The sequence below is a fragment of the Ictidomys tridecemlineatus genome, chromosome 12 (assembly GCF_052094955.1).
Source record: "Ictidomys tridecemlineatus isolate mIctTri1 chromosome 12, mIctTri1.hap1, whole genome shotgun sequence".
NCBI lineage: Eukaryota > Metazoa > Chordata > Mammalia > Rodentia > Sciuridae > Ictidomys > Ictidomys tridecemlineatus.
This window is the reverse complement of record NC_135488.1, coordinates 12722617-12736286: the sequence shown is the minus strand read 5'-3', so window position 1 is coordinate 12736286 and position 13670 is coordinate 12722617. Positions and strand designations below refer to the sequence as shown.

Sequence of the window (13670 nt, the reverse complement as noted above, 5' to 3'; positions counted from 1 at the left end):
GCTTGCAACACAGCCTGAGAGTGGGCAGCAAGTAAATGGTAGCAGCAGTCCTTGACTGGGAAAGTTGTCAGAGGGGTGCTGGGCCATGCCAAGGGGCCCTTGAAAGCATGGTGGAAGGTCGTGGGTGGCTCAGGATTAACTAAAAAGACCTGGTAGAGAACAAGGTGAAATCCAACCAGGCCAAACTCCCACCAGTGTGATTTCCGCATATTAAACATACCCGACAGACATGTGCTATGCTCTGAATGTTTGTGCCTTCCACAAATTCCTATGCTAGCTCCAAGTGATGGCATTAGGAAGAGGTGCTTAGGTCATGGGGGTGCACCCTCAGGAATGGGATCAGTGCCCTTGTAGAAGAGGCTCCAGAGCACCCCTTCTGCCTAGAGAGGAACAGACAGAGGCTCTGTGAATTGCAGCAGTCCTCACCCAGGTCATTCGAGCGCCCTGCTCTTGGTTTTGCAGCCTCTGGAACTGTGAGCAATCATTACTGGAGATGTGTAAGCCCCCAGCCCATGCTATTTTGTTACAGCACCTGGAAAAACTGAAACACCTTCCCAAAGTCACCTCTGCTCCCAAGGGCTGTGCACCCCTCCCCATCTCATAGCCATGACTCCCAGAGTTTATTCCATTTCCTCACTGGCTACGTGTGCAAGGCTCTGTCTCCTGGATCTGAGTCCCATAGAGCCTCCCTCGGGAGGGGACAATGGGCTTTGTTGTCAGGGCCTCGAAATAGCTGCCCAAGTGAGAATGGGTAAGCTACGTACGCACCCACTCACTATGGTCACATTCCAAGGGCCCTGGGGCCATCCTGCAGAGAGGGGAAACTGAGACCCAGAGACACTGAGAGGTGGTTTTGAGATCCCAGGGAAAAGCCAGGCTCCCAGACCTGAGTTCCCACTCCCCATGCCACAGGAAGGTTTCCTGGTCAAGGTGCCAAACAAACAACCACACAGCCTGGCTCCCCCCATCCCACTCTGAGGGCCCAAAGCCCCTCAATAGCCAGCACTGCCTGGGCAGCCCATGCTATGCACCCCCTGTTGCAGGGACTGAGGGAGCCCACTCCCACGGCTGCTGGACTAGGTGTTCATCTTGGCTTGCTTCCACATATCTGTATGCTGACCCCAAAAGCAGCTTTTAGATGATGAACCTCCTTCCTCTTCCCTGGTCTACACATGCTCTCATGAACTGTAAATTCCTCGGGTCTGCACGTTAACTTTACACCAGGTAACTCCTCCTCCCGCGTCCTCGCAGCAGTGTTTTCAGGAAGCTAGCAGGAAGGGGCGGGTGCCAGTGAGCATTATCACTGCTGCCTCATTCCCACTGGACTAAATCCTGTGAGGCCCGTGGCCATGTAGTCACATCACAGGCACCTCATACTGACACCAGTGGACAAATTTGGAAAGAAGGGAGGGTGACTAAGGCCCAAAGCCTTCCCGGGGAGGCTGCAGAATGGCTACCCAAGATCTGAGTGCCTTCTCTCAAGGAGCAAGGTCCTGGTTTTGAGCTACCTATGAAGACGCTTTGGGAACTCACCTCCCTGGGATCCACCTGCAAGGCCAGGGCTCCCAAGTTAGCCTCTGGAGCTGAAGAGAGGGTCTGGCCTCCACTCAAGTCCTGGGAAGCCCTACATGATGCCAAGACAAACATGAGGTCTTCTTTGCACAGATATCTAGGTGCTGCCAAGAAGCGAGCAGAGGCGGCCAGGGAACAGCAGCATGTAGCAGCTGAAATATGACTCATTTTCTGAAAGCTTCATAAGCAGGGGGTTCCAGAGATAAAGAACCTGGCTTTATCTGGATCACTAGACATGATCAAGAGCTGGCAGACACTGTTCAGGCACGGCTTCTGGTACTTCCTGGGCACATCCCCTTTCCTGGGGCAGAGTGGGGGGTCAACACAGCTCCCTCTGCCCACTTGACAGCAGTGTGGACAGGTGGGGAGTCTCTGCCCAGCAATCTGATGCCCCACCCTTACACAGAGTGTGCTTGGGGACAGATTTGGCCTTTTTCTTCCTTGCCTTTTGAAATTTCAATGTCCATGGCAATGTTTTATTAAATAATACTCACCAAAAACCATTTGTGCCTGAGTAACATTGGCTTAACACGCCAGATGTTGGAACCCCTCAGGCAAGAACAATTAGAAAAGGCACAGAGGCCAGACAGAACCACTGAGTAGGGAAAACAAGTGTGTCCCATCCTGCACAGCTGGAAACACGGGACCAGCCTCATTCTACACCCAAGACCAAAGCCCACTTCAGTTTCCTCTACACTTATAGACAGTGAAGGATGGGAAGGCTGCCTTGCCCACTGGGTCTCAAGGATGCTGACCCCAGTCAGGGCCCTGCAAAAGACCAGCGATTACACAAAAGGCTCCACCAGGGTGTGGCACCAGGCCAGGAAACACAGGTTGCTAGAGAGAGACTGCAAAAAGCAAGGCCTCCTGGAAATACAGGATTGAGGAGACCCTGGCACTCCAAGGACTTTCCTGACAATTCGGGGTAAGAGCACACAGCCTAACCAAACTGCCTGATCAAGCTGCCAAGATGCATCCTCTTTGGCAGAAGGTTTGTGTTGCCCACGGCCTGCGGTTTCCAGGCAGTGGCATGCTATGCTATTTGAGACATGAGGGCATAGACCACTGGCAGCAGCCATGTAAAAGTCTGCACAAAGGTGTGGTGCCAGAGAGAAAAGGACAGGTGTGCAAGTGGTGGGGCAGGCCTGGCCGCACTTCAGTGGACCTGTACCTTGGTCAGCAATAGAACACGCTTCTGGAGCCTCCGGGCCAGTGCCTCATGGGTCTCCCGCTTCTTCCTCTCCTCTAGCAGCTGGCTACTGACTTGCCGGACCTCCTCCTGAAGCTGCTGCTGGGCCTTCTCCAGTCCCCGGGCACTGTGCAAGGAAGACAAAAGGGGAGTGATAAGGTCTGATGAGACCACACCAAGGCCCTGGGATGATTCCCCACAGCGAGCCCCACCAGGATGCCCTAAAATAGAGCTGCACGTGCAGCCGCCTCGCTGTCATTTCCTCACTCCTGAATAGCTACTTAACGCCTTTCAGGAGTTTCTGGATTTCAAATAGACGCCCAGGGTGATCTCAGCACACGGCAGGAGGGGGAGGGAAGCTCAACTCCACACACAATGGGAAAAATTGTCAGCCACGCAGTGCTTCAGTACGGGACTTCTGAATGAGCTAAATTGCCAGCACAAGCATTTCCCATGTGAATCACAGTTGGCGCAGATGTGCAGCATGGAGGGGGCTGCACAGTCCCTAAGACTTTCTGCCCATCGAAACCCTCTCAGCCACACACTGGGCCTATAGTGTGGGAGAGACCCTAGGGTGCAGCCAGGCTGAGCCCTCTCCCTGCCTCTGTGCGGCCAGCTGATGTTTCCTGCCTGTCTCCAGCTTCAACATCCCCCTTCCCTTTGTATCCCCACAGCCTCTGTCTCCTCATGTCTCCCCAGCATCATACCACCTCCATCCAGATGGCCTTCTGGTCCATCCTCTGGCAACACATCTCTTCAGACCAGAGAAGGCAGGAGCTCTCCAAGCAGAGGGCAACCTCCCAAAGTATGCTTGGGAGAGCCATGACCCCTGATCTCTCAATGCCACCAATTCCCCCACAGCCATGCCCAGGACAGGCATGAAGCTGGCTGGTCCTTCAGAGGCCGGCTCAGGACCCTGGTGAATGCTGTCAGCACCAGAGAACTCCAGCCAATGCTTAAGCGTTCCTAAGATCCACTAGGGAGGGACAAGCAATGGTCATGATTAAGAGAGTGAGTGAGGCAGGGCCAGTGCACCAGGAGGGCACATTAGCATGTGAAGAGGGAGCAGGGTTTATCTCCTTCACTGGCAAAGATTTCTTCCCAAAGAAAATCCTAACCAATCCTTGAAAATAAAACATGAACAGGATGATAGGGTTCTCATATAAGGTGACATTCATAACATTTATGAGAGGTGACAATAAGAATGATGGGGCCACTTTGAAATTTTGAAATTTGGGGATGGGCTGTGAAGGACATCTGCAGTCTGAGATTATCTTTGGAATCCAATTATTTCTCTTTGTTTTGATTACATGATTTCAAGGAAACCTTAACTCATAAGGGCGATAGATAACGATTTCTTTAGAGGTAGTCTCTACTGCAAATTTTTTCTCTTTCACATGAATGAGTACTTACTGGATTTTCTAAATTATAATTTAGTAAAATTCTTTAAGCAGCAAAAATATAACTCGAAAGTGAAAGTAAATCAAAGATTTATGGAACTTTCTAAGGGATCTGGTAATGGCCTTAGTCCTGTTGAGTGTGGCAGGGAACACTGGTGTAGGCTGCCTGGGACAAGCCAACCAGAGGCCTGCAAGACCATGGAAGCTGGAACCAAGGCTCAGAATCAAGATGCTGGCATTTCATTCAATAAACCCACTCGGAAAGCCTGGCACTGATCTCTACTCCAAATGCAGAGTCAGCCACTGCCACCTGCACCTCTAGGTGCTCCATAACCAAAGCCACAGTATAAAACAAGTGCAATTATTCACTGGAAACAGATATATTAAGAGGCTATTTTGAGTTCCAGTTCAATTTAAAACTATTCATAGACCAATTTAATAATCAAGAACTGTGAAATCGACTCTTGAATCATTGAATTCAGGTGGGGAGGTTCACAAGCACCTTAAATCACTGCTCCAAAGTGGGTAATTTAATTAGAAGAATGGTAGCATTCGATCTGCTGTTTGAAGAGTCATATACACAGAGGAAGGAATGTGGCAATGCGTCTGTAAGGTGACAGGGCACAGTACGACACTGGATAGGGTTGAAGGGTAAGAAAACACTCTGAGAAGCTGTCCTTAGCACAAGGGGGTTAGTGTAGGCTTGAAAAGAGAGTGACAAACCCCACGTCCTACACACTAGAAGCACAACATCATCATATCTGTGGGGAGAGCTGGGCCCTCCCCACCCACTGCAGTTGCAAAGGGACAGGAGGCCATGCCATATCTGCTATTCTTTTGTGATCCTAAGGACCTGTGCTTGGTGTCACAGAGTCATGTTGCAGGACTGGGCACCAGGAACCCAGTACCAAGTCTGAGCCAGATACTAGCATGACATAGATGGGCCCCAGCCACTATAGGGAGGAGAGGACACCAGGCATGGAGATGCCCTGACCCAAGCCTTCTGCCCAGATCCAAGATTCCCAAGTACACAGCAGCTGCAGGCGGTGGCAGGAGCTGTGCTCCATGGCCCCCACAAGAGAGAACGGGGCCTCTAAGGGGTAGGGTACGACACCCAGGTTGGAAAAGCTCACTCACCAGGTCACAAAGAAAATCCATGCTCTCTCAAGAGCAAAATGCATTTCCTCAAGTGAGAAGGAAAAGAAATAAGCCAGAAGAATACTCAGTCCTACAAGAGACTCTAGTAGGCAAGACAGCACCAACTGCAGCCCACTGCCCTGCCCGTGGCAGGGGAGATAAGACCTCTGAGAGCCACCAGACTGGGCACAATCACGGTTCCACATCTATTGGGCAGTTCCCAGGGCAGTTATCTGGTTTCCAAATTTTCCAAGAGATAAACATAGACTTAAAAACCCTACTTCAGCAGATGACAGGGAGACTGAGTTCCTGAGTACTCTGCAGAACCTCGCTGGGGGTCAGGAGCACTAGAAAAACAAGAGGCATTGAACAGCCAAGGGCCTGCCTCATGGACTCCACCCACATGGATCACATGCACAGAGAGTTTACTAATGCAATGTACAGTTAACCAGACATAAACTGAGTGATACAGGGCAAAAGGAACAATCCAAAGACTGTGGGAGGCAACAACTGAACAGCTATAATTCCTTGGACTTCATGACAAAAGGGAAAGACTGAAATAATTAAAATCTGGAAACCTCAGAAGAGGGACCCGTGGTATAGAGCATTGATGGTGTCTGAGCCAGGTGGGAGCCCTGCAGGGTCTGGGCCCAGGCCTCTGAAGAGGGCCAAGCTTGCAAAGGCTGCTGCTACTGAACTCTGGAAAAGCTGAAGACTGGATACAGCTGCTGTGTGGTGATAAGGAAGTGTCTGAAGGAAAGGAAGGTGGCCACAGGCAGGACAAGCCAAGGGCAGGGCCCCAGCCACAGCCCCCTCCCCCTCCCCCTACTCCTCCTCCATTCTGGCCATGTCTCTCTAGTACCCACTATGGGCTGACAAGGCACCAGTCAGACAGTTGCAGAGGGCTGCAGGTCCCAGCACTGCAAGATGGAACACAGAGAGGGGACTCTAACTGAGAGGAAACTTTGCAACTGGCAGCGGCAAAGACAGAAAAAATGAGTGCTGTGTTCTCACATCAGGAGGCATACTGGAAGGTACTGAAGGCACACAGGCAAAGGAAGGAAGGGCACCACATGTCGGTGGCAGGAGAAGGGCAGGCAGGAGGTGGTATTCACATCAGCCCAGCAGCAGCACTGCAGAAGAAGGACTCACGGCCCAACAGGAGGTAAGTGAGGATCAGAAGGGAGACACAGGGCAGACAGGGAGGGGCCTACACAAAGACTCAAGAGGATGAAAGGGAGCAAAGTCAGAAAGCAAGGACAGCCCTTTTGGGGCCTTTGCTAGGCCACAGAGGTGAGCCAAAACTAGGTCAGTAGAGGGCATAGGCAAGAAGAGACCAGCTCTTGCTTATAAAACAGAAAAAAGTGTGGAAGAGTGTTGTTCACGCGTTCCAGGGGCTGGTCCTGTTGAAGCAGGAAGAGGCAGAATACTGTGGGCAGTGAAGAGACAATTTCGCCTGAAGGCCCAAGACAATGAGAAGGACTAAAATATGGTGAAAAGAGGGAGGATGGCCCCTCCTCAACACACACACAGAGCCCAAAGGCTCCCAAGCAAGTGCTACTGAACCCAAGGATGCAAGTGGGTGGGACAGTAACCCTGGATCAGAACAGGACCTCTCCGTTCTGTCCCACAGGCTTTCTGAGGGCCTCCCTGGCTCAGAAGCAACTGGGTGACCAAATCCCACAGCACTAACCCACACCAGTTCCCAGGCTGCGGGTCCATCCCCATTGGGAAGCTCCCTCTGTTCACGCTCAGCCTTTCTTCTAAGGGAAGAAGAGAGAGCTCATAAAAAATTAAACTTCTAGCTCCATGCCAAGCTGAACTCTAAGGTCAGCAGTATTTCCATGAGCCTTTGGGAGTTCAAAACAAAGCTCTTGGTGCTTCAAGGAGAAGCTGGGCATGTTTATCGATCGATGCCTTTTTGAGGCGGCATCTAGTGAGAGAAACAGTCCATGCTTTTGAGAAGCCATCTTTGTAAGTGGCAGGCCACTGCAGTCCACTTTTATGAAGTCTTCATCAGAAACTCAGGCTAAGAATATCCACTTGAAGGAACAAGGAAAGGACACAAGAGACTCCAGAGTGGCAGGAGACATTTTCACAACCTTCTCCAAGAGACTGCTGGCTGAGCTTCTTCCCTTGCTCGGCCCAGCATGTCACCAGCTCTGCTGTCTGTCTTCTCACAGCTCCAGCCTGGCAGCCCAAGCACTAACAGGGCAAAGAAAGGACATGTGTGCAAACAGACACTGAGATTCCTAGACAACATGGCCACCATGAGGGACTGCCTCTGAAAAGGAGCAGGGCAGGAGGTACAGTGCATCCTGCATGCTTGGGATGAGTGAGGGGCTGCATGGTCACAGTGCCTGAGCCCTGCCTGGTGTGCAAACCCAGGGACACAAAGGTGCCTCAGTAGCCACAACCAGTCCCAAAGCCAAAACAAGAACTCTGAGCTAAGCACCACCCCTATAATGGACTGAATTTATCTGTGTCCCCAAATTTGTATTTTGAATCTAAATCCTAACATGACAGTGTTTGGAGGTGTAGCCCTGGACAACTAGATCACAAGGGAAGAATCCTCATGCTGGAATGAGTGTTCCTATAAGAAGTCCCCTGCCTCCCAATCTCCACTCTCTCGCTGTAAGAACACAGTGAGAAACAACACTGAACCAGGATGACAGCTCTCGCCAGGCACCAGTGATCTGCAGGGGCCAAGGACTTTTCAGCTCCAAAAATGAGAGAAAGGAATGTTCATTGTTTGAGTCCCAGACTCTGGTACTTTTGTGATGGGGACCTGAATTCATTACAATCACCTTCTCATCCTTAACACCTGGACAAGAGCTGACACAGGAAGCTTTCTGATGGCTGCTCAAACATTTCCCTGACAGCGTGTGCCAATCTGTGGGTGGTCTCCAATTGGTTAAGTTACAAATATAATTGCATGGGTACATTGTTTTCAGTAATTGCTCTTTTGCATAAAACTCTGCAGGAAAATATTGATAAAATTTAATTCAAACTGTTGCAAAGTCCTTAAAAACACCTTTATTCTTAGTCATAGACACAGATCAAAATCCACTAACAGTCCTACTATTATGGACAATAATGTACCAATAAAAAATATGGAAAAGACTACTAACACTTAAACTCGGAGAAAAAATGCCCACCAAGAGGACTGTGGATGGAGTTCAATGGTAGACTGCTTGTCTAGCATGCTTGAGTCCCTGCATTCACTCCCCAGCACCACAAAATATAAAAACAACAAACAAAAAAAAAAAAAAAAAGAAAGAAAGAAAAACAGTAACACAAGTGATTTTTGGCATTCTCCTTTTTGCAAATGGGTAAATGCAGACCCACATGACTGAGTCACCTGGGTCAGGCCACTGTGTCCCCAACAGGAAACAGCAAATGCTTGCCCTCCACAGCCTCTCATTACTCTGTGGATGACCAAGTCCTGGAGCACCACGGCAGTGATGGCAACAGCCAGAGTCAGCCCAAGTCAAGCCACCCACCAACTGGTGCCATGCCATATGCCTACCTCAGGGATAAAATGCCCCAATCTCTCAGGCCATGCAAGGGTGCTGACCTACCCCAGAGCCAGGCCTCTGGGCTGGATCTGTTGCACTGTTACCTACACAATCCCCACTGTGCAGAGGAGGAGCAGGGCACTATGACATGGCTCCCTCCCAGCACATCAGGAAATCTCCAGGAGCTGAAAGAAATTCTAGAACTCTGCTTGTCTAGTGAGTAGAAGAATCTAGCTAGGAAGAATCATAGGCAGGATTAGGAAATGGAAGACAGGGTGAGGGCCAGCGGTCCCACCAATGAACTAAACCTGGAGTGTGTGCCAGGCCCCCATCCTGGGCCCAGAAGACAGCTGCACACTCCATCAAGATGGGCACTGACAGATAAGAGGATGTCAGAGTCTAATAGACAGTGAGCTGATCAGCAGTCCAATGGGATGGGGCGGCATGATGCTCTGAGGCAGCAGACGAGACCCCAGAACCACTGTCTGCCAAAGGAGCTTGAAAGGGGCAAAGATAAATAAGGCTAGTCTCAGTGAAGTGAGAAAAGGGTGCTAGGGGAACCCCCAACAACTGAGGAAAGGGCAAACGAACAGTGAACACAGATAAGAGCACAGAGGACTGCCTGCGGTGTCGGGGATGCCTGCTCCAGGTGGTCTGCGGGAACAGGCAAAAGCAACGGGAGACAGCAGCTCGGTTACAAGGGGCGAGAAATCTCATACTCAGAGCCCTCCAAGGTGAAAAGACTACTTGGTGAGAATTTCTCCCAACAAAGAGACCACTGTGGCTAGCCAAACACTAGGACGGGGCCCCACAGAGAATCAATGATGACCAGATTTCAGAAGACTTACTTAAGATTTCCAGGTGAACCTGGGCTTTATTTCTGGCCGGTGTAGCCTGAAAAACCAGTAACACATGGACAGGAGACTAAACATTCTGCAAAATAGGAGGAAGAAGCTGATCATACCCTTTCCAGGTGGGCACTCGCCTGAAGATGGAGTAAGAAGCTCCCTTTCTCCAACTGCCTCCAAAAGAAGTTTTAGTTTCCAAGTTATTGCCAATAAAGAATAGGTCACAGCACCCAGCACAGAGGAGCTCATAAGTACTATGGGCAGTAGGAGCCAGTGGCCCAAGTGTGCCCCGCAAGAGGTCTCAGGGCAGTCAGGAAAGCAGGGCTGCACTCCCCACAGTCCTGCCCTGTCCTGGCTGTTAAGGCAATCCACAGACAACTGACCCAGAGTCATGGCGCCCTCCTTTTGGCAGCAGACAGGAGGGAAACCAGAGGTTTCTATGGTCCACAGTCCAAGGAAGGGCAAAGCCCATCCAGAGCATGTCCAGATCAGTGCCTTTGAAAGAGGCAATTAGAGTAGAGAGAAAGCAAAGGATAAATGTCTGATAGTGCTCTCTAGACAGGAATTCCTACCCAGGCCAGCACAAAGCCCAGATAGCCAGAAGGAGGTAGAAATGGGCTTGGTATCTGGGGAAGAGTGGAGCCCAAAGCAAGGACTCCAGGCTCCCACTTAGGGAAATATCACCCAGTCCATGTGCTGAGGAGAGGACCCCCCAGGGCCTGCTTGTCCTCGAATCTTCCCATCCCTGTGAAGGGATCGACACTCACCAAACCCCACCAGGCAGCACCAAGGAGCCTCCCTGAGCTTCCCTTCCCTACTACATCCGGGGTACAGTGAAGCCTCCAGAGAACATTCAGAGCCAAGCTCCATTCCAGGTTCGGGTGTGACTACTCCATGGCCTCCTGGCTGCCATCACTGCCCTCATGGACCCCACTCATCCTCCTAGCCACCAAATTGACCCTGAAATGTAAACTCAGCACAGTCTCATCCCTGGAGCCTCTCCATGACTCCTGCTCACACACTGCAGGAGCACCAGGTCAGGTAAGCCCGCCTCCCCCAGCTGCTTCCCAGGCACCATGGCCACACTCCCTATCCACACATTCACGCCTGTCACCTCAGGCTTTGGGTGGCTGTGCATGCATCCTAGAGAACTCTCTCACCTGATGCCCCCATCAGACAAGCACCTTCCTGCCTACCACCTAGTTTAAGTCACCTTTACTATTTGATCTCATGGCCCCTGTTCTTTCCCCCATGTCATGACTTGCCATATTAACACACATTTATGTGCTTAATGCCTTCCTGCCCTCCTGCATGCCAAGAGGGCAGAGGTGGCAACTGTTCAGATCTCTACTCCACATCCAAGTGCCGTGCAGAGTGGCTCTTCAACAAATCCCTGTTGTTTCAGTTCATACTGATGACAGGCCACCTCTAAGAAGTGGAATCATGGAATGAAGCCTGTAGCACCTCACCGAATACTAGGCTGCTCATGGACATGCCAAGGCAGAGGAGACAGATTTCCAGGGCTTCAAGAGAACGGTGCAGACAGCAGGTGTTGTGGAATTTACAGCCCATTTGGGGAACAGCAGCAGGAGTATGTCAGGTGGCTCCAGGTGAGGGCACAGTGGAAAAGCAGGAAGCATTCTGCACAGGGTTCTTGGGACAGAGGACAGCAGGCAGGCCTAGGAGGCTGGCAGAGACTGAGAAAGACTGTCCACTGGATGCACCTGGCCTGGGCCTGGAGGAATCCTCCAATTCTGACAGAGAGCACTGTCTGCCAGGACAACCTCCCATACCACATGCACATGCTTGAGAGTATGCTGAGTTTACATTTCAGGAAATGCAAGCAGCCATGTTTACAGGGGCTGGAAGAAGCAATACAGCAGAACCCCTGTCTACCGCTGGAGCTTGAAAGGGGCAAAGACAAAGGTGGTAAAATTTTAGATGGAGCACAGACCAGGCAAAGGTTTCCAGAGGGCAAAGGCAGCACTGTACTGATGCCAAGCTCCTAAACCCCTTCCCTGCCACCGCAGAAGGTCATGTGTGTGTGTGTGTGTGGTGGGGGGAGAGACATACATATTCTTTCTTGTGAGTAGGTCAGGTCAGCCATGGAATCAGTTCCACAGAGGCAGCGTGGCCAATGCAAGGGCTCACGTCTAGGTACTTTTGAGAAGGAAATCAATAGCTGCTTCTGGAGAGAAGCAAGGAGACATGGCCCTGAGATTCCACTGGAGCAAGGGGCCCAGTGAATGTGTACAATGCCTCACAGAATCCGCCCAAGGAGGCTCCGCACACTGACAGACTTCTCCAACCTCCGGCCTTCTCACTGACACTCAGAGTCACTGATCTCAACCCAGTCCAGCTGGCTACACCACACTTAAGAAGTCACATAGGGAAAGTAGAAAGCAGGTAAATACCCAGCAAGCACTGGGTCTCTTCACGCACCTTAATGGGATGGGTAAACTATCTGTGTCCAGTATGTTGGGTGGCTCCTTTGTAATGAGCTGGTGGAGATGCACATCCCAACCCCCTTTTCTAAATCTGTGCAGGACCGAGGGTGGCAGCAGAGGTGGTCAGCAGGGGAACAGGGCCCTCAGCTCTGGAACACCTCCAGCTTGCCTCCACCAGACCAGCACACCTGGGTGAAAGCAAGGACCCTCCTCCACAGGGTCTACGTTCCCTATTGCCCCCTCCCTCTTTGTCCCCATAGGCACTATTTTTTGGATGCTCCCAAGGTGAAGGCATTCACTCACACCCCCTCCCTCCCTTCCAGGCTCCCCCAACATACTCACTGCTTCACTCCCAACTTTAACCCTCCTGGGAACACCTGCCCAGCTACATGGGTTCTCCAGAGTTGCCCCTGCCCCCAGTTTAAAGCTCCTGAGGATGAAGTGCTGGGTTCCACTCTAAGGGGGAATACTCCCCTCCCCCTCCAGCTCAGACCACAGCCAGGAAGGCAAACTGGTCTTCAAGTGGCGCCCTTGGCAAGTCCTGCACAAGACATTTGGCACCATGTTCTAGAATATGGACTCCTTATTTGTAGCCTTTAGAGCCTCAGCCAAAACAAAAAGAGAAAGAGTCACTTTAATCTCCTTTTGCAGTTAATGAAACACTATAGCCAGACACAGTGGCACAGGCCTGTAATCCTAGCAACTCAGGAGGCTGAGGCAGGAGGATTCTAAATTCAAGGCCACCTTAGGCAATTTATTGAGACCCTGTCTCAAAAAAATTTTTTAAAGGACTGGAGGTATAGTTCATTGGTAAAGCAGCCCTGGATTCAATTCCCAGTACCAAACAAACAAACAAACAAACAAACAAAAAAAAAACCATCTAGCCCCATGAGTTGACAGGAAGTATTTCAATCAGGACTTCTCTATTTGAAGACAGGCTCTCTCTCAGCTGGGGAGCTAGTTACCCCACAACAGGGGTCTTGATGGAGACCCCCACCCAAGCTCCAGCAGGGTACAGGTCCTGGGTAAGGTCTAGAGTCAGGACAAAGCCCTTAATCTAAAGAGAATTGCAGCCAATGCCCACAGCTGTGCATCTTCACAGAGGGCTGGCACTGGGGGTACCTGTGGGAAGTCACAAAGATGAGAAAGGGTCCCATGCACAGACCACCATATTCAAAGGCTGGTATGGAAAGTCTCAAGGATAGCAAGGCACCATAAAGCTGTGAACAATGCTGGGCCCACACCCCTCCCCTCGAGCTGCAGGGAAGTCATGTGTTCTTTCCAGGCAGGTGTTGAGTCTTCACATGAAGGGACAAGTCAGAGTTAGGAGCTCCCACTGGTTGGCAGTGACTGGTGATAAGAAGCCTGGCAAGAGGCAGCTGGGACAGTCAGGAGAGACAGCATGCCTGGAGCAGAATGGACTGACACTGAGGACTCTCTAGCCACTACAGGGGTAGCCTCTGTCCCTCCAGCACAACCTTCTGAAGTACCAACAGTCTCTCACTGTGACACCATGTCCACATTCACCAATGAGCTTCTTGCTCCTCAACCCCCCAAAA

At 51.0% G+C, this 13670-nt stretch overlaps 1 protein-coding gene across 1 annotated transcript in view; it reads right to left on the bottom strand.

The window, feature by feature from the left end:
- The window catches only part of LOC144369506 (uncharacterized), a 377412-nt gene that overhangs the window by 144790 nt on the left and 218952 nt on the right, over positions 1-13670 (bottom strand). The window contains exon 18 of the mRNA XM_078029783.1: positions 2744-2888. Within this exon, the coding sequence (XP_077885909.1) occupies positions 2744-2888 (145 nt within the window). The remainder of the gene's footprint in view (positions 1-2743; positions 2889-13670) is intronic.